At 39.8% G+C, this 25,174-nt stretch overlaps 1 protein-coding gene across 11 annotated transcripts in view; it reads right to left on the bottom strand.

Moving 5' to 3' along the window:
- LOC120056952 (phosphatidylinositol-binding clathrin assembly protein-like) overlaps positions 1-10,328 on the bottom strand; it is a 59,556-nt gene extending 49,228 nt beyond the window's left edge. For 4 of the 11 annotated variants that reach the window (XM_039005254.1, XM_039005261.1, XM_039005258.1 and 1 more), the window contains exon 1: positions 9,824-10,325. In XM_039005254.1, coding sequence (XP_038861182.1) covers positions 9,824-9,953 — 130 coding nt within the window. In that variant the 5' untranslated portion in view covers positions 9,954-10,325. Of the gene's footprint in view, positions 1-9,823 lie in introns of all 11 variants that reach the window. The other 7 variants (XM_039005251.1, XM_039005257.1, XM_039005253.1 and 4 more) reach the window with 5 other exon arrangements.
- Positions 10,329-25,174: the final 14,846 nt, after the last annotated feature.

The following is a 25,174-nucleotide window of genomic DNA, read 5'->3' as shown; positions in this document are numbered from 1 at the left end:
ATGGTTCTCAATCAGGGGCAGGTGTTTGACGTTTCCTCTGATTGAGAACCATATTAAGGTAGGCTGTTCACACTGTTTGTTTGTGGGTGATTGTCTTCCGTGTCTGTGTATGTACCACACGGGACTGTTTCGTTTGTTTAGTCTGTTCCTGTTCGTGCGTTCTTCGTGTTATGTAAGTTCTCATGTCCAGGTCGGTCTACTTCGTTTTTGTTATTTTGTAATTTATCAAGTGTGCTTCGTGTTCGTCTTGTTTAAATAAATTCTTCATGTATTCCACAAAAGCTGCGTTTTGGTCCGATCCCTGCTCCTCCTCAGACGAGGAGGAGAACGAGCGTTACACTGGGAGAAGAATTCACCTTTCAGCCTAAAATACTAGGCCAAATATACACTGGAGTTGCTTACCAAGACAACATTGAATGTTCCTGAGTGGCCTAGTTACAGTTTTGATTTAAATCTGCTTGAAAAACTATGGTAAGACTTAAATGGTTGTCTAGCAACAACCAACTTGACAGAGATTGAAGAATTTAAAAAATAATAAAAATGGGCAAATATTGTACAATCCAGGTGTGCAAAGCTCTTAGAGACTTACCCAGAAAGACACAGCTGTAATCGCTGCCAAAGGTAATTCTAACATGTATTGACTCACGGGTGTGAATACTTATGTAAATTAGATCTTTCTGTATTTCATTTTCAATACATTTGCAAAAATTAAAAAATATATGTTTTCACTTTGTCATTATGGGGTATTGTGTGTAGATGGGTGAAAAAAAACAACATTTAATACATTTTGAATTCAGGCTGTAACAACAAAATGTGGAATAAGTTAAGGGGTAGGAATACTTTGAAGGCACTGTAGCGTACAGCTTTGAATGAAGGCTCTGCCTCCTCCAGCAAATCTAGATAAAGCAGAACAGTAACACCAGTAACGGTTGGATCTTTTCAGAGAGGATTTTTCCCATTTTAGAATTTATTTAAATTCATATTTGAAATTCTAAAGGGAACTGTTCCAGGTGAATACAATTAGGTTAGTTCATTATTTGATCTTGCAGTGGACAGATGAGGCAATTGTAAATGTAATTTCTTGTCAACAATCTACACAAAATACTGTCAAAGTGAAAAAAAATATAGAATTCTTAACAAATAGTCACATAAGTATTCAGCCCCTTGGTTTAGTTCAGGAGTAACATTTGGCTTAACAAAACACTCTGTGTGAAATAGTAGGGGTTGACATTTTTGAATGACTAACCCTTCCTCTGTCCCCCATACAACATCTGTAAAGCTGCATAAAGAAGGGCAGTGGTTGGTAGATGGTAAAAATAACAAATCAGATATTGAATATATCTTTAAGCATGGTCAAGTTAATAATTATGCTGTGGATTATGTATTAAACCACCCAGTCACAAATATACAGTTGTCCTTCTGAACTGAGCTGCAGGACAGGAATGAAACTGCTCAAGGATGTCACCATGAGGCCAATGGTGATTTTAAAACAGCTACAGAGTTCAATGGCTGTGATGGGAGAAAACAGAGGCTGGATCAACAACATTGTAGTGACTCCACAATAATGACCCTAAAATGGCAGAGTGAAAAGAATACAACTTTAGACAGATTGCCCACTTCACTTCATTGCAGACGAGTGGCTGCTGATGTTTATCTATGAGATGGAAGGTCAATTCTAGCTCTGAATAGTGGCACTGGGGCTTTTTGAGGCTAGAGAATAATGGTTTGATGGAAGTGCCCGGTTTGCAGCCTTTGAAACGTGATATTGACTCTCAAAGGCTTTTTGAGAGTTACAGTGGGCTCTATTCAGTTCAGTGGTGTCAGCACTCTTTTTGATGGACTGTCATTCGATGCCACTGCGGTCACATGCGTTCCATTGGGGGGGGGGTCAGGGTGAACCTGTGGGCAGAGCCTCTCATGCTACATGCACAAAGACTGCAGACATGTGTTAGCATGTCCTCTGGCCTGACTTGCATGACCCACCAACAGACTGCTGCCTCAGTGGTTACAGTGGACCCATGTGCTCTACATTTTAGCTACACCAGGGAGAGACTCTCAGCTTGTCATGCACCCCTGTTTACTTCATTGATCAACTTCAGTCACTAATTAGCTCAATTGCACCAAGAAAGATTGTGCACACTGCTGAAATTGTTCTCAAATGTGTATTTTAGAACTAGAATTGATTAATATTACCATAACTAACCTGTCCAGAAATAGCTTTTAACCCAAAGTAATTTTTTTGCTAGTTCCTATTTATGAGTGAACCAGGTTAAACACAAAACCACAGGTGATGATGAGAAAGAACATTCATACGTATATCATTACATGTCAATGAGCTTGCAGGCCTGGGGTGTGAGTGGGTGAGGCCTTATTTCATAACGTCATGTAGGCTATACAGGTTAGTTGATAGATCGGCTTATATTCAGTAGGTTGTATGCCACAAAGAAACAGCAGTATCATTTCATTATTTTACTTTGAAATAATTCAAGCTGTCGGCTTAGGCAACCTAATGGGATCTAAAAACAAGGCCCACTAATACAAATGTGCCACATTGTGCAATATACAAATGATAAGAGACAAAAACAAGTAAAGAAGAGCAGGTTCAACATTCAGTGGTTCAGAGTTGAATTCATACACACTATCTATGAAAAAAAACAGATGGCGTCTTCATGGCACATGAACGTGGACGTTTACACTGTTATCATTACCACAGCTAAAAGAGAGGGCCCAAGTCAACCAATCCCAGCTGTAACAATTATCCTTGTGGATCACTTTTATCAATCACCTTTTGGTTTCATGTAGGCTTGCTCAACATGCAAATGATAAAACTCAAATGCATATAATTCAAACCTGCTCAGCAAGGAGAATATTATTTCTCACTTTATTATCACAGAAACATGGTCACCAGTTTGATTGAATATGGTTGTCTCCGTTTCAAATCCTGATGGCAAACAAGAAAAGAGCTCTGGAAAACTAAAGAGATTTAGAAGGTTCTGCTCCAAACACTGCAGTGGTTTGAAACCTACGTGGATCATGCCCTTTACTCTTTGCTGATTGTAGGGCGCATCATGTTGCAGTGTTGACTCATGAGTTGAGCTTCCAGAACAAGCTTGGATCCAATAGAACATGTTTGCTCAGTATTACCACATGCACAGAGAGGAGAAGTCCTCACAACTTAACATTGTACTAAAATGACTTTTTGCCTATTTGGTTAATAATCAAAATAATTAATTTTACCTTTATTTATACAGGTTTTTCTCATTGAGATAACATCTCTTTTCCAAGAGAGACCTGTTCCAATAGCAGCAGGGGGAACAACGTTTCAGACAAAACAACTTACATACACTAACACAACATTAAACAAAACTATAAACACACATACAGTACAACAAAAACATTTTACATTAAAAACATGAGTCTTGACTAAAAACAGCAGGCCTAAAAACAATTACACTCTTCTATGATATATACATCGATCAAGTGTTTAAACTCCACCAACAAAACTAGATCATCACATTTTAAAATGTTCAGGAGAGAATTTCAGGACCATGGAGCTAAGTAACTAAAACTATAACTACCATGACCTGTTCTAATTTTTGGTACTGTTAGAAGCAAATGAGAATGGGACCGTAATTGATATTAATTTACCGACCTGACAAAAAAAGAACAGAAATAAAATGGCATTTTACCCAATATGGCCTTATAAATCAGTGTATACTAGTGTTTAAGCCTACGCAAGGTCAATGACAACCAGCCAACAGCGCTGTAGAGATCACAATGATGTGTTAGACGTTTTTGATTTGTAATGATCCTGAGGGCTGCATGATATACTGAATCAAGTGATCTCAGGGTAGTGGCTGAGGCCTGCATATATATAACATCACTAAAATATAAAACCGGCAGTAATGTACATCGTACCAGCTCCTTCCTGGCCTCAAAAGAAAAACCAGCCTTATGCCGGTAATAAAAACCTATTCTCAGCTTGAGCTTCCTTATCAAGTTCTCTACATGCACAGTGAAGCTCAGATTATCATCAACACACACACCAAAATATTTGTACACTTTAACTTGCTCTATAGTACGTCCAGTCAATGTAGCAATGACATGATTATTAACATGCCTGGCATTTGAAAATACCATGCATTTTGTTTTACCTGAATTTAGAACCAGCTTTAAAATCATACAGATTCTGTTGTATGATGTTAAATGCTCTTTGGGCATTTTCAAAAGCTAACGATAAACTACCACTTGAATAAAGAACAGTATCATCTGCATAAAAATGTACATCCGCTGTTTCAATAAGATCCCCAATGTTGTTGATATACAAAATGAACAACAGTGGGTCCAAAACAGAACATTGCGGAACACCTGAGCACACCTCTATGGACTCAGATTTACAATCATCCGCCATTACACATTGTGTACGATTTGATAGGTAATTTATAAACCAATCTAAAGCATGACCAGTAATTACACAACATTTGAACCTTTGCACTAACAAAGCATGGTCCACAGTGTCAAAGGCCTTCAACAAATCAATAAAGACAGACACACAATGTAACTTCTTATCAAGAGCACAGTGGATGTCATTTAAAACCTTCAATATTGCTGAAACAGTGCTGTGGCCAGACCTAAAACCTGACTGCATTCCATTTAAGATGTTGTTTTCTTGGAAGTAGACCTTTAGCTGCCTACTAACTAAGGACTCCAGTACCTTTGACAGTACAGACTATTTATATATGGGTCGATAGTTGTCAAGTAGCGAAGGATCTCCACCTTTCAGGAGAGGCAGTACAAAAGCAGATTTCCATAACTTGGGGATTTCCTTAACATCAAGCGTGAGGTTAAAAATACATGTTAAGGGGGGAGCAATGACGTCTGCAGCTAGGTGTAGGAGGCGGGGGTCTAGATCAGCAGGGCCAGGGGATTTTTTTCCATCAATTTCTTTCAGGGCTTTACACACTTCTGAAACAGAGAAGGATGAAAAGGTGAACCTGGTGAAGGAGTGCACAGGGGTGTCAGGTAAATTCATAGGGGGCTCAATTATACCTTTGACCTTTTCAAATAAACTGCCTGCATCTAAAAAAAAATGCTGATTCAAGGCTTTCAGAATGGAGAATACAATTTTTGGTAGACACACAGATTGTAACTGAGAGAACCTGTTACAATCTGTGTGTCTACCAAAAATTGTTTGGGAAGCTGTGTATCTTTTTTGCACTCCAAACCCTTCACTGCTTGCCAAAATATGGATCGATTATTTAAAATATGTATAGTAGATTTCAGGTAGTGGTCCGCTTTCAATTTACGGACCATAGCCACACCCATATTTCGAAGACGTTTAAAAGCCATCCAATCATCTGCCAAACCAGTCCCTCTTGCTTTAGCCTACATAGCATTTAGCTCCCTTATGATTTTTGTAAGTTCCTTAGTACACCAAGGGTTCTTTCTGCCCTTAATCCTGCATTTTTTAAAAAGGGGCATTGAAACCACTCCAGGCCTTGAGTAGGAGGTGGTTGAATTCAACTGAAACCACTCATAACTAACATATTGTCAAAAATAGGTTCAGGAATCAAAACAAGTAAGGCTTGTACAACACAATACAGATATTGTAGGCCTACGTTTCAAAGTAATACTATCAGGTAAACTAACACTTCCTAGTTTCAGTCTGTCTAATACACCCAGCATTCTGACAACCTTGTTTTAGTACAGTAGCTACAATATAACTCTGAGACCTGTATTTGCATTGTCATAAAAGGAAACTATAGGAAAGCCAGTGTTGAGGTTTCCTCTCCAAAAGTAGTTAACTGATTCTAGCTGTGTGTCCAGATCATTAGGACCACTGAGGTACTATGAGGTGATTACCATCACTTCAGCAGTCTACTGCTGCTGGGAGGCTGCGGGATCTACTTCCTCCAGTTCACTTTGGATTAGAGTGTGTGGAGTATGGTCTCAAGTTTTATGCTTGAGGTCAAATAAGAAATAAAGATTTCAGAATACTGCATCTCAAAGTAAATTCCTTCTGGAAATAGACAAAGTTTAACTTTCATCGTGTTTGCCGAATGATAATGAACTTGGGACAAATACACAGGTTATTTTTTTACTTTATTGTTCACCAAAATGTCACCAGGTGTTAGGTGATGTGGGAAGTTGGGAACCATACTTTCATTACCTCATTATGATCACACATCCTGTTTTGGGATGCCAAACAAGTCAAGTCAAATGACACAATAAAATAAACTTCCCATTTACAGTGGCTGAAAAGTCCCTAAAGCATCAAATAGGCTACACTTGCGATTGAACCTTGCACTTTGGGACTGACAGAAATGGGTTTACATAAAAGCAATTTAAGGTCTAACATGCAATAAAAGTGCAGTCTTTTTCCTCTTTCTATAAATAGATACATCAATATTGAGTGGATATGTTACTGATTACAACAAACTGGAATCTAAAGTGGTGGGCTATAGCTTGTCTATCTTTTTAAAATGTCAGGAGCAGTCGTCTCAGAGCTCATTTCTCACCAAAGCAGACCAGCGTTCAAGAGCAGGCTGGCTCATAGCTGGGAAAAAGACAATTGTTTGACCTTTCCCTATTTTCTTCCTCTCTGGTAACAAGTTATTTGGTGGAGTTTCTTTAACAGGCCTGTGCTAAAGAATGTGCACACTGGCCGGAAACCCAACCCAAATCAAAGGAGCTAAGAGGGAGCCATATCTTGGGTACAAATCAGACAGGAGGGGAGCTAGACACGACACTGCTATTTCAGTCTGAGAGAAAACTCCAACACAAGTGCTACCAGCCCTCCTGAAATACCTATAACCTTTGTCACATTCCTGCTCTGCAAGACCCAGACTACAAAAGGGGTCTTAAGAGGTCTTCTCTAGCAGCCTCCTCATGAAGGAGAAGCCAATCAAGAAGCCTTCTATGCACAGGAGTCAGTGAGGTATGGCCTCTCCACTCACTCGGAGTTTCATACATGCCCTTCAAGACCCCCAACAAACACCACACATGGCATTTCTTATTCTGGAACCAATGCTAAAAATAGTGCCCATTAGGAAATTGGTTTCACCATCTCTCCCCACCAAAACATTGTATGGGGGGGGGGGGGGGGGGGGGGAATAAGCAGCGGGGGTGTGAACAGCTTGATGTGGTGATGCCTGCAGTCAAACTGCATCAGCACTGATGCTAGGGCACTGAGGTCAGCGCAGAAATAAAACCCATTGAACGGGAGTAACCCAACACAGAAGGAATGGAGAAGGAGAACTGTGAATCAACAATGGTAAAATGTCAGGAAGTGCAGAGGGTGTCTTTAACATCCGTAGTCAGACCATCTTGCGGACAACGACACTAAAAGTTGTTTCTCTTGAAGTTCCCCATTCAATGCCTGTGAAGAACAGAGTCAGCCAAAAACACTGAGGGGAGAAAACGTCTACGTATGCTAAGCATAAGATCACGTAGGGACACTCACTGGACGGTAAATTTCCTGTAGGCATGTACAGTCGCTATTGAAAGAAAATAGGTGGACATCTCGATAGAAGACTGCATAAACAAATCACGGAGCAGTTAAGCGATTTATTTTATTAAATCATTGCATAAATAGCACTTTAATAACCATCATTCTTGGTAGAATAATGGTTATCATTCATAGGTCTAAGATGGCACCGACAGATAAGGGAGCTCTGCTTCTAGCACCTAAGCAACTTTCCAGTATTTTTTTATTTTTGTGTGTTATTTCTTCAATTATTAGCCCAGAAAATTGTTTGTTTTATTACATACAGCCGGAAATAACTTTTGGATATCAAAGCGGCGGTAACTCCGTCATTATGACCAGGAATACGACTTTCCCAAATTGGATCCTTGTTCGTACCCCCCCAGGGCAATTTAACTTATTCCAGAGGGTGCTCCAAAACACCCAGGCGGAGAAGAGGTATTTGGAGTGGACTTCTAGTCCGACTCAGGAGGAGTGCACACCATCCACCGCTTCAGAGTATATTCCTCGCTAATGTTCAGTCTCAGGATAATAAAGTAGACAAGCTCAGGGCGAGGATCTCCTTCCAGAAAGACATCAGGGATTGTAACATACTATGTTTCACGGAAACATGGCTCTTGGGATATACTGCGACAGTGATAAGTTCTGGGTAGCCTCTAAGAATAACAATGCTGAATACACAGATACGGTGACTGAGTTCATCAGGAAGTGTATAGGAGATGTTGTACCCACTGTGACTATTAAAACCTACCCAAACCAGAAACCGTGGATAGATGGCAGCATTCGTGCAAAACTGAAAGCACGAACCACCGCATTTAACCATGGCAAGATGGCCGAATACAAACAGTGTAGTTATTCCCTCGGTAAGGCAGTCAAACAGGCAAAACATCAGTACACATAGACAAAGTGGAGTCGCAATTCAACGGCACAGACACGAGACGTTTGCAGCAGGGTCTACAGACAATCACAGACTACAAGCTGTCATCAAGGCTAAGGGTGGCTACTTTGAAGAATCTCAAATATGTTTTGAATTGTTTAACACTTTTTTGTTTAGTACATGATTCCATGTGTTATTTCATAGTTTTGATGTCTTCACTATTATTATACAATGTAGAAAATAGTACAAATAAAGAAACCCTGGAATAAGTAGGTGTGTCCAAACTTGACTGGTACAATATATACTGTATTCTATTCTACTGTATTTTAGTCAATCTAATATTTATATATTTCTTAATTCCATTCTTTTACTTTTAGATGTGTGCATTGTTATGAAGAATATATATATTTTTTTTTAAAGATACTGCTGCACTGTTGGAGCCAGGAACACAAGCATTTCACTACACCCGCAATAACATCTGCTAAATATGTGTATGTGATCAATAAAATTTGATTTGAAGTCACACCATTTCTTGAAGTTCAAAGTCTAGGCTACAACCTGATCGTCATCCAGTTAATCACATTATTTGCATGCCAAGCACAGCGTTAATTTCCATTGTAAAGATGCTGGCATGGTGTAGGGTAATTGTAGTAAAATGCTATGAAATCTCGCATTGTTTCATAGATAGGCAAACATCAGAAAATAACTGCTTGATTATAGCCTACCCACATGTTAAAAAAAATACTACAGTGTACTATAGTACTTACTATAGAATTATGTAATAAGCTGTAGTATCCCTTGACCTCCACACTGTAGTATACCCTTCGATCATGCAGTGCTCATAGAATTTTGTAGTATAGTGGCAAATACTATAGTAAATACTACAGTATTGTCCACAAAAACACTAGTTTTTTAAATTATAGTAATACCACAGTATTAAATTTGCATAATCCACCCATTCCCATACCCCAATTTGTGCCGCCCATGGGTGAGAAACCTTCATGCCAAGTATATACCATTATATTATGTTCCCTACAGGTTACAGAAAAGAGCAAACTCTGAACGATTCGTTCAGACGCTAGTCCTACCTACGTACAGGTTATGAAAAAGGTGCTCATTTAGTATTTGTTCAGTAGGTTTCCTACTAGAAAAAGCCCGCACTTCTATGTCAAAGATAATAAAGCAAAACCACTACAGTATACTAGTCATGTCTGCAAAAAGACTACAGTAAATACTACAGTGAAGTCCGCAGAAACACTACAGTGAATACAAGTGTATAAATATTGTAATACTACAACATTTATACCATAGTACTATATTTATATACTATAGTTTGCACTATAGTATTTTTTTCATGTGGGTTTGTAGGCCTTAGCCACAGTTCAATGCCTAAGGAATAGACTACACACACACACTTGATCAGACGCAACAATGTAGCAACTCGTCGACATATTAATACTTACAATCTAAATGTTTCTTTTTTGGTCCCATAATTTCATGCGTGGTCGCCTTGCACACAGTTTTGGACACCGCGGAGCCGGTTACACTGTGTTGAGCTGCAGTTATCCTATCCGTAATGCTTTGTCCAGACATCTTCGCACTTTTGTATAAAGTACAGCACAAATGTTTCAAATCCTGTGGAATCGATATTGTCCTCTGTAGCTTCCACAGTTCAGCCACCTGACATAAAATAAAGAGAGGAGAGAAATTTTGACGGCAGGAACGTTACTCGTGTAGCTAAATCCCAGGATGATATATGCACCCCACATCCACGACTTGATTTGAGGCTGTAATTGAAGTTTGGGTGTATCGTCTACGTCGGAAAACCACGAAGATACAAACCCAGAGTGTTTTACTTTCGTTCAATTTCCGAATGTCCTCTCACTCCTCTCCCTATAATTACTTTGTTCGCACTGACGCCCCCTCTCGTTTCGTTCTCACTGAAGAAGTCTGTGCTCTTTTCTACTTCGCCTCCCCCTGCTGGGTTTAAATGGACTGGAGGTTTTCAGGAAAATGGCGGGTCTCATTCCGCCATAGACTTGGAGCCTTCATAGAGATAGATAGAGGACTTCTCTTTGTATCTGTGACATTATATCGCCTGTGGCAGCATGAGCAGCGCCTTTTAGGCTATCTCCATTTTAAAGCAGTACATTTTCTTATTTTTCTTCATTGGCTAATTGGCGCCCGACTTATAGGAATCCCCACCCAGTTGACTACTTTAAACTAGTGGAATCCCGCAATGGCAATGTCCACGCTAAAACACATCATATCCATGATGAGTCCTCTATCTATCTCTATGGGAGCCTCCCAAATTTTATGTGGGTGTTGCTGAGTTTACAGCAAGGCCACCATTGTGGCTCTTAAACTTCAATTGATTGATTGTTTCGGTCACCTACTTGAGCCAACATGGATGGGCGGGCGACAGTTTCGCACCCATTATAATTTCCCTGCCACTTGCTTTCCATTCTTTTCACATAGGTACAGTGTTTTTTTACATGAATCTTTATGTAGGCCTATAGTTAATCAACATGGTCATGCCCCATATAGTTCTAATCCTTCCATTTTCTCATGGCATTGCCCCTGATTCTCCTTTAATATCCATGGTTTCCACATGGAATATCCTTTAGATTTTTAAAAGTTTTATTTTAACATGTCATTATCTTTGTTGTTGAAAAGTAAAAGTCGGAACTCTCGTTCACCTGAAACGCAATGTTTAATTTAAGCGAAGTAAAAATATATTTTTTTAATAAAATATTTTAACATTGATTAAAGAAAACATTGAGTTTTTAATGGCAAGCCAGTGTTGCGCCTTTTCAATTCTGATCACATTTTTTGGTTGCACCTCGACTCATATTAGTTGAGCGTCCTCCACTTCTTTTCAATATAGCCTGGATACAAACTGGTTGAATCAACGTTGTTTCAAGGAAATTTGTCAACTTATTGTGACGTGGAATCTATGTTGAAAATACATTGGATTTCAACCACAGGATTATGTAGTCATTGAAACCAATTTTCAACATAAACAAACCTTGAATTTGGACCTTAGAAAATAAACTTGGCAGCACCTCCTACTGAAGAGTTGATCTACAGTGGGGCAAAAAAGTATTTAGTCAGCCACCAATTGTGCAAGTTCTCCCACTTAAAAAGATGAGGCCTGTAATTTTCATCATAGGTACACTTCAACTATGACAGACAAAATGAGAGAAAAAAAATCCAGAAAATCACATTGTAGGATTTTTAATGAATTTATTTGCAAATTATGGTGGAAAATAAGTATTTGGTCAATAACAAAAGTTTATCTCAATACTTTGTTATATACCCTTTGTTGGCAATGACAGAGGTCAAACGTTTTCTGTAAGTCTTCACAAGTTTTTCACACACTGTTGCTGGTATTTTGGCCCATTCCTCCATGCAGATCTCCTCTAGAGCAGTGATGTTTTGGGGCTGTTGCTGGGCAACACGGACTTTCAACTCCCTCCAAAGATTTTCTATGGGGTTGAGATCTGGAGACTGGCTAGGCCACTCCAGGACCTTGAAATGCTTCTTACGAAGCCACTCCTTCATTGCCCGGGCGGTGTGTTTGGGATCATTGTCATGCTGAAAGACCCAGCCACGTTTCATCTTCAATGCCCTTGCTGATGGAAGGAGGTTTTCACTCAAAATCTCACGATACATGGCCCCATTCATTCTTTCCTTTACATGGATCAGTCGTCCTGGTCCCTTTGCAGAAAAACAGCCCCAAAGCATGATGTTTCCACCCCCATGCTTCACAGTAGGTATGGTCTTCTTTGGATGCAACTCAGCATTCTTTGTCCTCCAAACACGACGAGTTGAGTTTTTACCAAAAAGTTCTATTTTGGTTTCATCTGACCATATGACATTCTCCCAATCTTCTTCTGGATCATCCAAATGCTCTCTAGCAAACTTCAGACGGGCCTGGACATGTACTGGCTTAAGCAGGGGGACACGTCTGGCACTGCAGGATTTGAGTCCCTGGCGGCGTAGTGTGTTACTGATGGTAGGCTTTGTTACTTTGGTCCCAGCTCTCTGCAGGTCATTCACTAGGTCCCCCCCGTGTGGTTCTGGGATTTTTGCTCACCGTTCTTGTGATCATTTTGACCCCACGGGGTGAGATCTTGCGTGGAGCCCCAGATCGAGGGAGATTATCAGTGGTCTTGTATGTCTTCCATTTCCTAATAATTGCTCCCAAAGTTGATTTCTTCAAACCAAGCTGCTTACCTATTGCAGATTCAGTCTTCCCAGCCTAGTGCAGGTCTACAATTTTGTTTTTGGTGTCCTTTGACAGCTCTTTGGTCTTGGCCATAGTGGAGTTTGGAGTGTGACTGTTTGAGGTTGTGGACAGGTGTCTTTTATACTGATAACAAGTTCAAACAGGTGCCATTAATACAGGTAACGAGTGGAGGACAGAGGAGCCTCTTAAAGAAGAAGTTACAGGTCTGTGAGAGCCAGAAATCTTGCTTGTTTGTAGGTGACCAAATACTTATTTTCCACCATAATTTGCAAATAAATTCATTAAAGATCCTACAATGTGATTTTCTGGATTTTTTCTTCTCATTTTGTCTGTCATAGTTGAAGTGTACCTATGATGAAAATTACAGGCCTCTCTCATCTTTTTAAGTAGGAGAACTTGCACAATTGGTGGCTGACTAAATACTTTTTTGCCCCACTGTATCTACAGCAGGGGTGTCGAACTCACTCCACGGAGGGCCTAGTGTCTGTAGGTTTTTCCTTTCAATTAAGACCTAGACAACCAGATGAGGGGAGTTCCTTACTAATTAGTTAACTTAATTAATCAATTAAATACAAGGGAGGAGCAAAAACCTGCAGACACTTGGCCTTCCGTGGAATGACTTTGACACATGCGATCTACAGCTATTAATTTGGTGTCCCATCCAGGGTTTTAACCAAGCCCTGCTTAGCCTAGCTTTAAAATTTGATACTGACTATTACCAATGTGCTATCATGAGAATGATTTTTGATAGATCTCTTAATAACTAAATATATTCACTGTTCCTATCAAACTCATTCCAAAGGGTAGGTTTAACAGAGCAAATTAAATGTAACCATACTTTATAAGTCATATCATCAATGATACTATTTAGGCCTATATAGCATTTGCAAAGTCATCAACAGCTATTGTTTCAATTCAACCCAGGGTTAAATAAAAAATACACAATACATATAGGCGTAGAGTTTCAAGAAAATAATAATTGATATGTTGGATTCACGTCTCCATCTCAACCTAAAATATAAGTTAAAGAATAGGACCATTCTTTAACTTTGATTCCGTGTTGGAGACGTGTATCCAACATATTTATTAACTTGTAGACTAACTGGAATTAAAGGCAGATCAAGTCAGTGGCACACAAGATACATATCCTTCAAATGTTGAAATTTGGTTGCATTGACAACCGAACACAATTCAATGTCATTTTTGCGATACAGTAAATAGCTTATTAACTGAAAATCCAGCCTTTGAAGGGGAAATTATGAATGTACAGTAACAGTCAAAAGTTTGGACGCACCTACTCATTCAAGGGTTTTTCTTTATTTTTTTACTATTTTCTACACTGTAGAATAGTAGTAAAGACATCAAAACTATGAAATGACACATATGGAATCATGTGGTAACCAAAAAACTGTTAAACAAATCTAAATATTATATTTGAGATTCTTCAAAGGAGCCACCCTTTGCCTTGATGACAGAATAGGATTAAGCCAGTGGCTCAGATGAAACTATCCAAGCATTGAATATCCTTTAAATGTTGATATTTGGTTGCGTTGTCAACCACAAAATTAAATATTACTTTTTTAATACAGTAAATAGCCTAAAGTTAAGGCAATCTTATGTAATTATAGAAAGTGTGCATGTTGAAGATAGCATGCTAAGGTTGGGACAGTCCATTTAGTGTATGTTAGGCTTCGTATGGTATATCTTAATTTATGGATGTCCATCACTCATTTTGTATGATACATTCCGAATTACAATTTGTTTTGTATGTTACGAATTTGCAAATCGTACAATATGTTACAAATTTGCTAAACTTATATGTTATGAATTCTAGCTTGATGGCTAGGTGGCTAACGTTAGGTAGCTGTCCAACGTTAGCTAGGCTAGGGTGAAGTTTAGGAGTTAGGTTAAAGGGTTAGGGAAAGTTTAGCTAAAAGGGTTAAGGTTAGGGGAAGGGTTAGCTAATATGCTAAGTAATTGCAAAGTAGCTAAAAAGTAGTAAGTAGTTGAAAAGTTGCTAATTAGCTAAAATGCTAAAGTTGTCCATGGTGAGACAGAGATATGGACACAGAGATATCCACTACAAACTCATGGACAACATGAACACAGACATAACGAACCAGAAAAAAAGCCTACTTTTCTTTTTTTTCTAAAGTGCAAGTATAAATTCATAAAGTTTTGATAGATTTTTTTATTTAACTAGGCAAGTTAGTTAAGACAAATTCTTACTTACAATGATGGCCTACTGGGGAACAGTGGGTTAACTGCCTCGTTCAGGAGCAGAACAGATTTTTTCCTTGTCAGCTCAGGGATTTGATCCAGCAACCTTTTGGTTACTGAGCCAACACTCTAACCACTAGGCTACCTGCCGCCCCAAAATTAACTACCATAGTTTCTGAAAATTCATGGAATATTGCCACATTAACAGGAATTTTGTAACCCTAATAAAATTGCTGACAAATTTAGAATACATTATTAATTCATGCCAAACAGATTTTTTTTTTTTACAGTATCTGTTAGGACAGACGCTGGGAGACGAGAAGCAAGTACAGAGAGTAAAGATTGAATGGATAAACGGACATAAAACAAAACAAGAACAGCATCTGGACAGGGGGAAGAAAACAACATTAAGACACCAATGCTGACACGTGGAACAAACGGAGGAACAGAAATCAAATCAAAATCAAATTTATTCTTACATCAGCTGATATCTCAAAGTGCTGTACAGAAACCCAGCCTAAAACCCCAAACAGCAAGCAATGCAGGTGTAGAAGCACAGTGTCTAGGAAAAACTCCCTAGAAAGGCCAGAACCTAGGAAGAAACCTGGAGCGGAACCAGGCTATGAGGGGTGGCCAGTCCTCTTCTGGCTGTGCCGTATATATAGAGGGGGCAATCAACAAAGTGAAGGAGTCCAGGTGAGTCCAATGGAACGCTGATGCGCGTAACGATGGTGACAGGTGTGCATGATGGGCCGCCTGGCGCCCTTGAGCGCCAGAGAGGGGGAGTGGGAGCGGGAGCAGGCGTGACAGTATCTTCATCATTCCATCTCAGATTGGGTGAGAATAATTCAACCTCACTCTCAATTGAGGAATGCACTTTTTAAACTTTTTTGGAAGTAGGCTACATAGGTCTCACAAACACTAAAGTCAAATCGTTTTGGTGGCCTTGACTGAAAAAAAACCTCACATGGGGCACAGGTACACGGACTGTCACAGTGCACTTTGATTATCCCTGAGACAATGTTCATTCAAAGAGCGTTGACTAAAAATCTGTTTAAAACATCCTTAAAAAAGCTCCCAAATTGAATGAACAGGTCTTTCAGAAATGTGCAATTGGTTGATGGATTTGGAAAAAAACATACATTTTAATCATCTCTTTCTTTTAGCTTTAGTTTGTCTGCGTTTTACATTATCATTTAGAATCACTGACTGCACATAGGCTATATCAACTCGAAAAAAAATACATTCAGATGAGCCTTTCTCTTCACTCCCATGCAGCCAACTGACTAGACTGCTAAACTGTTAACAGTGACCACCTACATTTAAAACAAATACTGTTGCCTACACAGGAACTATAAAACATTCACATCTGCAAAATCAAGTCCACCTAATGTATTTTAAAGAAACAAACATACACATTAATTTTATGCAACCCTGAATAACGTTTCAAAACCAGTGGCATTACATACAATATATTCACTTAGGCGGACACCTAGTGGCCAATATCTGCAATTACCTTAGATGATTTCTCCACTTAACATGGCTGTCATTATGTAGTCGATTCCTCAAGACAGTTTAAGGATAATGCATTTCGTTTGTGTTTTTAAGTCACATTGTGTTTTGTCAATACAACTACTGTCATAGGGTCCCATTCAAATGGTATATTTTACTCAAAACAGCATTATTCTTGCTCTAACCCACAAAATAACACACACAAACTGTTGATGCTAAGACTATCCTCTTTAAATTCACTGGGTTCTCTTTCAATACATTTACAGGGCTAACAGTGACCGATAAATATTTGACTTTGAATGGCTAGGAGACAGACCATAGTGCCCGTGTACAATAGCACGCGGTACCGCGCAGTGAAACACCGCTTCCCATTCATTTTCAATGGAAGGAAAGCGGTGAGAAGCGGAGAGGGCAGGGACCATTGGGCGGCACGAACGTGGCATGGGAAGTGGTGAACATTTTTAAAATTCCCCAACTTTATGCAAATCACCAGCAGCGACCAGTGGGCGATGACCAATCTTATGGAGTGGTTCCCATGACGAATTTGACTCTCTGCGACCCAAGGCTGGCGACTTTCTTCAGCAAAGATAGTAGGATGGAAGCAAATGTAAGTAATTTTAATGTCATAACGAATCATGCAAAAAAATGTACAGTTGAGAGGAATATGTTAGTTAATGTAGAGACAAATGATTATGCATACTTATTTGTCATTGTTTATTTGTTAATTTACGAAAATCGCTATTTAGCAAGCTAGCTGACTAGCTAACATTAGCCGGCTAGCTTTATGGGTGTTGTGACATCAGTCTGAAATTGTAATTCTGGTTGTTTAATGTTTTAGGGACTCCTTAAACAACCAGCAAACCAGGCTGGCATCTTGTGAAACAGTGGGTGTAAAGAATCTAGCTAGCTGAAGCATTTACTGCAAATTGAATGTACAATTTTGTAAGCTTGCCTTGCTGATATTTGCCATGCAATGCAGCTGAAGTAATGTAGCTAGCTAACTATTTTCTTGCTTATTGCGCAGTGGATGATAAAAATAGTTGTATGCCTATGGATGTGTACCTAGCTATGTAGCCGATCTGTGTATGGACCCTAAAACGTTTGGTATACATCAGTGGTGGGCCGTCAGGGCCAGCAAGGCCTTCTCTGCTGGCCTAAACATCATCAGAATATATATTTTTTTTTTTATATATATTTTCCCACAAATATGTATTAAATTATTCCGCAGAGTAAGAGTTATACTCTTCATTTCATAGCTTTCCTTTTGGTTGCACTGCTTCCAGCCCCAGGTTGAGATTTGGAGGGCTGGTCTTTATGTTAGATCTTTTATCCAATCATATTCAGCCATCATGTGTTGCCAGGGGTCTAAAATCTGCCCTCAGGCCTTCAGAATCAACAGTGCGGGCGCTTATAGCTTAAAGTGAATGGAAATGAAAATTTAGTGTCAACCAATCAGCTTTAGAGTTGGCTATTGTACGCCTGCTGGCTGGCTCCAGTGTTACACAGGAGCCAGCTAGCAGGCGTAGTGCGTGCACGTCTTTTGATTGGATTACCAATATTGAGAGGCAGGTCCTATGGGCAGGTCTATGCAGAACTTCAGAACTAGGAAACTGAATTTGATAAACGAATTAATTCGCGTACTACTAAACTGTTTTTTCAATCCACAATGGCGGAAGGAGGAGAAGATATCGATTTGGTCGAGGATATAATTATAACGCCATTCTCAAGACGAACTTTTCAAGAAAAGTTAGACATTGTAAGGAGAGGTCAAGGAGCGATTTATCCGATTTGAAGATGTGACAAGCGGCAAGCGAGCTGATGACATTGCCGCTCTTATTTTCCGTTTCTTGGAGGAAAATGAATGTAGTCTGGATAAAGTTGTGGCACAGTGTTTTGATGGCGCAGCAGTCATGGCATCTGGACTCAATGGGGTGCAGGCTAAAGTTAAGGAGAGGGCACCGATGGCCTTATTCATTCACTGCTATGCACATCGACTAAATTTAGTACTGACTCAAGGAGCCTCAAAGCTTAAAGAATGCAAGGTCTTCTTTGCCAACCTCAATGGCCTTGCAGCATTTTTCTCACGATCCCCTAAGCGCACGCAACTGATGGATGACATCTGCAAGCGTCGTCTTCCTAAGGTTGCCCCAACGAGGTGGCAATATACATCTAGATTGGTCAATGCAGTCTTTGAAAAGAGAGTTGCCCTAAAGGAGCTGTTTAACCACTTACTGGAACATCATGATGACCATGACGGGGATACTGTGCTTATGGCTGATGGATTTAATGCACGTTTGGATGATTTTGAGTTTTGTTTTTTGCTTGAAACATTCAATGGGATTTTTAATTATTCGGATGTGCTTTTTGGAATTCTACAGAAACAAACTTTGGATGTACAATTCTGCCTGACAAGGGTGAACGAGTTTTGTGACACAATTGAGCGAGAGAGGTGCAGGTTCAGTCAAATCTACGATGACACAGCGCGCATCTCAAATTCACCCAGCGCACGGAGACCCTCGCACATACTATCAACAAGTCCAGAATATTGCTGTGGAGAACATTCTTTGCCAGATACGAAACAGGTTTCAAGACCACGAAAAATTAATGTTTCTCTCCCTCCTGGACCCCCGGCACTTTCAGACCTACCGGAAAAAAATTCCCGCAAACAGCCTTCTCCAGCTTAACAGAGAGTCACGGAACACTGTTCGACCTATCCAAGCTAAAAACAGAACTGACTGTAATGTATGCTATGACTGATTTTGAAGGGAAAAGTCCCTCTGATCTCCTTAAGCAGAAAAATCTGAATGAGGACATGGGGCAACTTTACACATTGGCATGTGTGACAGTGACTATCCCTGTGTCCACGGCTTCTGTCGAGCGGTCATTCTCGGCTTTAAAGCGAATCAAAACGTATTCCAGAAATGCTACTGGACAGACTCGGCTTTCAGCATTAGCCTCCATGTCGATAGAAAAGGACTTATTGGTGGAACTAAAACGCACAGATAGACTGCACAACAGAGTCATTGAAGTCTTCTTGAGGAAAGAAAGGAGGAAGGATTTTGTGTTCAAATAATCAGTCTTTGGTGAGTAGGCATACAATGCATGCTATTTTTTATTAAATGTGTATTTATGTTTCGCATTTTATTTCGTTAATATTAAATAGCCTATATATTAACAAAATATAATGGCAAATTGCCTATGTTGCAAATTATTATTTTTTATTTTTATTTTCAGTGAATAGTTGTGTCTTTATCATCACGGTGAAACTGCTTTGGGTGCGACAATGCGCTGTTTAGTGAACACACTGTATTTATTTTTTGGGGGACTTAAAGCTCAAAGTTTGTGGACCAGAAATGGATAGAAGAAGAATATTAATAAAACTCTGTTGCACTCGACTATGTTCTTGCCTATTAGTTGAACTGTACTGTATTGTACTCTTCCCCTGCAATTCTCTGAATAAAAATGTCAATTTCAAGGTGACGCAACGCCTGGTTATACTGCGTTTCTGTCTAAATGTATAGTGTCTAGAGCCATGGCATCATAATGATGGTAATAAGAGGTGGATTAATTCAGGTGGGACTGTGTAGGACCTCACTGAAGGCCCAGGCCCCAGGCCCACGGCACACCACTGGTATACATATTAGTTCAGAACCTAGCTACAGAACCTCAGCTATCATAGCCAGTTGTATCAACTTCAAAACAGTCTGAATGACATTAATGAAGCCTATGGATTGAGTAGAATATAATATAACTTTGTGCCAAGGACACAAGTCATATATACCATGCATGAGATCCCCACATTGTAGCCTGTACATTTAATATATTCAATGATCATGTACTCTACCTTGGCAAATAAAGGTGCAGTTCAGGTATGAATGTCTGAGATGCAATCATATCCAATACCAGGAGTATCAAATTCCAGTCTTTGAATGATGCAGTGTCTGCATGTATGTATTACAATTATACACTTCAACAGTGTATACCAATCCTGGTCCAGGGACATCAATGGTTACACATTGTAACTATGTAAAAGACTAGAAACATGATTTGACTAGTTAAAGGCTGATTTGTCATTCATATATAGAGAAATAGAATTTAAAAAACAGTACACTACACTTCTTATGCATCATGTAAATACTCTAAAACGAGTTCATCTCTATCTAATTTCCTTAATCTACATTGATCTGATAAACACAAGATAGGTGTAGTATTTCATCAAATGAGATAATTAATTTCAACCAGTAGAGAATGTGAAACGCTTTATTGAAAGAAGTTCATTATCCAAGTGTTATAAATATATAATACATGCATTATATATATTATAATTGTAATATTATATTATAAATACAAGTTCAATCTGTACTTCAATGCATTATAAAAACAGAGGAAGAAAGCAGAGGTGATGAGAGAGTAAAAGACAGAAAGGGAAAGAGGTAAGAACAGAGGGGCAGGGAAGACAGCATATGATTAATGATTCATAATATACCATAATATTCTCTCAGTTCATCACAATTACATAATAGTGTCTCTAGTGGTGTCTCCTAACCAGCCTTGGGCTCCCAGTCGGCCCGAAGGTTATCTTAAGAGTGGGTGAGGTGGCGATGGCGGGACTGGGGGTTGGCATCCTCTCTCACATCAAAACATACCTGTAGACAAGAGACAGATGGAGAGAGCAATAGCATGCTTAAGCCTTGTGTTTTTTAAAATTTTAACACTGTCAATCATCATAATCATCAGGAGGTGAAATGCAAAACTGACCTTGGATCATAAACTCTTGGACTACTACATCTCTATCTGTATTTCATTGTAAAGCATCTCTTTAATAATACACTGCTCAAAAAAATAAAGGGAACACTTAAACAACACAATGTAACTCCAAGTCAATCACACTTCTGTGAAATCAAACTGTCCACTTAGGAAGCAACACTGATTGACAATAAATTTCACATGCTGTTGTGCAAATGGAATAGACAAAAGGTGGAAATTATAGGCAATTAGCTAGACACCCCCAATAAAGGAGTGGTTCTGCAGGTGGTGACCACAGACCACTTCTCAGTTCCTATGCTTCCTGGCTGATGTTTTGGTCACTTTTGAATGCTGGCGGTGCTTTCACTCTAGTGGTAGCATGAGACGGAGTCTACAACCCACACAAGTGGCTCAGGTAGTGCAGCTCATCCAGGATGGCACATCAATGCGAGCTGTGGCAAGAAGGTTTGCTGTGTCTGTCAGCGTAGTGTCCAGAGCATGGAGGCGCTACCAGGAGACAGGCCAGTACATCAGGAGACGTGGAGGAGGCCGTAGGAGGGCAACAACCCAGCAGCAGGACCGCTACCTCCGCTTTTGTGCAAGGAGGAGCACTGCCAGAGCCGTGCAAAATGACCTCCAGCAGGCCACAAATGTGCATGTGTCTGCTCAAACGGTCAGAAACAGACTCCATGAGGGTGGTATGAGGGCCCGACGTCCACAGGTGGGGGTTGTGCTTACAGCCCAACACCGTGCAGGACGTTTGGCATTTGCCAGAGAACACCAAGATTGGCAAATTCGCCACTGGCGCCCTGTGCTCTTCACAGATGAAAGCAGGTTCACACTGAGCACATGAGCACATGTGACAGACGTAACAGAGTCTGGAGACGCCGTGGAGAACGTTCTGCTGCCTGCAACATCCTCCAGCATGACCGGTTTGGCGGTGGGTCAGTCATGGTGTGGGGTGGCATTTCTTTGTGGGGCCGCACAGCCCTCCATGTGCTCGCCAGAGGTAGCCTGACTGCCATTAGGTACCGAGATGAGATCCTCAGACCCCTTGTGAGACCATATGCTGACACATGCACATTTGTGGCCTGCTGGAGGTCATTTTGCAGGGCTCTGGCAGTACTTCCTGTTGACCCGACCAAGTGACCTCTCATTTCTGATCATGCTGTGCCCTCTATGTAGCCAGCAGGGTTGGGTAGATTACTTTCTAAATGTAATCTGGTACAGTTACTAGTTACCTGTCCAAAGCTGTAATCAGTAACGTAACTTTTGAATTACCCAAACTCAGTAACGTAATCTGATTGCTTTCTGTTACTTTTAGATTACTTTCCCCGTAAGAGGCATTAGAAGAAGACAAACATGTATGTTACCAATTCAACAACATTATTGCATAATAAATCAATGTTAAAGTTTACATAGCTGGCCATATATGGATGTTAAACTTTACTTTATGGGTTGGTTGTGTAGGCTTCTTCTACTAACCCATCGCTTTCTACTACATATAATAATATTATTAAATTAGATCTTTATATTTAAAAAACAAAGTCTATCAGAATTCCAGTCATTCCAATAAATGTTATACACCTTGATCTTCAAGAATAGGACTTGGAAATATGGAAGGATAGATTAGACAAATTGTTTTACCTGAGCATAATCCCAGAACGAAGGATTTATTAGCCAGCCCTACTCTGTTGTTTATGATTTTGTTGTCATGCTGGACTGATTGGGCTGGGCTGATTTGAGTTGAAAAATAAACGCTGCGCTCATGGAATGGTATGCTTTGAGCACTACTGAAAAGAGCTATTTACATGTGAAAAATGAATGCCATATGCTGCATTTGCTATAGGCCTATTGTTTACCTTTTAGTTGGAGACACTTTGATAATATGCAGCTGTTTAAAGGCCAAATCCACAGATGAAACAATAAAAAAACAGTCGCCCCGGTAAAAAGCTGAGGGATTGGCCTGGAGAAATGTAACCACTCTCAGATGAATAGACAGCGATATGGATGCAAGGAATGACCATCCATGATATCAAAATTATTGTTTTAACCATGTTTACATCTTTGTTTACATTTACAATGTTTACAAACATTGGAGAAAAACAAGCTTATATTTTGGGTTCTCATGGAGTGTGACAGTTGAACTAAGCTCATGAGGCATTTCTAAGTTATATTCCTCAAGAATCAATGGATCTATACTACCGTTCAAAAGTTTGGGGTCACTTAGAAATATCCTTGTTTTTGAAAGAAACACATTTTTGTCCATTAAAATAACATCAAATTGATCAGAAATACAGTGTAGACATTGTTAATGTTGTAAATGACTATTGTAGCTGGAAACGGCACATTTTTTATGGAATATCTACGTAAGCGTACAGAGGACAATTATCAGCAACCATCACTCCTGTGTTCCAATGGCACGTTTGATCATTGATCATTAGAAAACCCTTTTGCAATTATGTTAGCACAGCTGAAAACTGTTGTTCTGATTAAAGAAGCAATAAAACTGGCCGCCTTTAAATTAGTTGAGTATCTGGAGCATCAGCATTTGTGGGTTCGATTACAGGCTCAAAATGGCCAGAAACAAAGAACTTTCTTCTGAAACTCGTTAGTCTATTCTTGTTCTGAGAAATGAAGGCTATTCCATGTGAGAAATTGCAAAGAAACTGAAGATCTTGTGCAACGCTGTGTACTACTCCCTTCACAGAACAGCGCATACTGGCTCTAACCAGAACAGAAAGAGGAATAGGATGCCTCGGTGCACAACCGAGCAAGAGGACAAGTACATTAGTGTCTAGTTTGAGAAACAGACGCCTCACAAGTCCTCAACTGGCAGCTTCATTAAATATTACCCGCAAAACACCAGTCTCAACGTCAACAGTGATGAGGCGACTCCAGGATGCTGGCCTTCTAAGCAGAGTTGCAAAGAAAAAGACACCAATAAGAAGAAGAGACTTGCTTGGACCAAGAAACATGAGCAATGGACATAAGACTGGTGGAAATCTGTCCTTTGGTCTGATGAGTCCAAATTAGAGATTTTTGGTTTCAACTGCTGTGTCTTTGTGAGACAAAGACTAAGTGAACGGATGATCTCTGCATGTGTGGTTCCCACCGTGAAGCATGGAGGAGGAGGTGTGATGGTGTGGGGGTGCTTTGCTGGTGACACTGTCTGTGAATTATTTAGAATTCAAGGCACACTTAACCAGCATGGCTACCACAGCATTCAGTAGCGATACACCATCCCATCTGATTTGTGCTTAGTGGGACTATCATTTGTTTTTCAACAGGACAATGACTCAAAACACACCTCAAGGCTATGTAAGGGCTATTTGACCAATAAGGAGAGTGATGGAGGGCTGCATCAGAAGACCTGGCCTCCACAATCACCCGACCTCAACCCAATTGAGATGGTTTGGGATGAGTTGGACCGCAGAGTAAAGGAAAAGCAGTCAACAAGTTCTCAGCATATGTACAAACTTCTTCAAGACGGTTGGAAAAGCATTCCAGATGAAGCTGGTTGAGAAAATGCCAAGAATGTGCAAAGCTGTCCTCAAGGCAAAGGGTGGCTACTTTGAAGAATCTAAAATCTAAAATATATTTTTATATTTGTTCAACAGTTTTTTGGTTACTACATGATTCCATATGTGTTATTTCATAGTTTTGATGTCTTCACTAATATTCTACAATGTAGAAAATAGTACAAATAAAGAAAAACCCTTGAATGAGTAGGTGTGTCCAAACTTTTGACCGGTATTGTATATATAACTTATAAGTAAAAAAAAAACGGATGCAGCAACTACAGATTGCTCTTTTAAGTCTATCAAAAGTGTATGAGTTTGAGCATGTGTCCATAACATGCTGACCAAACCGGACACGTCGCGTGCGTCGCAAAATAAATGTAGAAATCCATGTTATTCAATTACTGCACCCACACTGCTCGTGCGAGCCAACGAGCGTCTGCGATGCCAAGGGCTAAAATAGAACTCCTTTCTATTTCTGACGCAGATCGCACTGAAAGTCCTGCCTCTCCCAAAATAATTTTCTGTGGAAGAGGGCATCCTCCTGGTGGTCAAATGTAAAC

Source organism: Salvelinus namaycush, chromosome 12, assembly GCF_016432855.1.
Source record: "Salvelinus namaycush isolate Seneca chromosome 12, SaNama_1.0, whole genome shotgun sequence".
In the NCBI taxonomy this organism is placed as follows: domain Eukaryota; kingdom Metazoa; phylum Chordata; class Actinopteri; order Salmoniformes; family Salmonidae; genus Salvelinus; species Salvelinus namaycush.
This window is presented reverse-complemented; position numbering and strand designations above follow the sequence as displayed.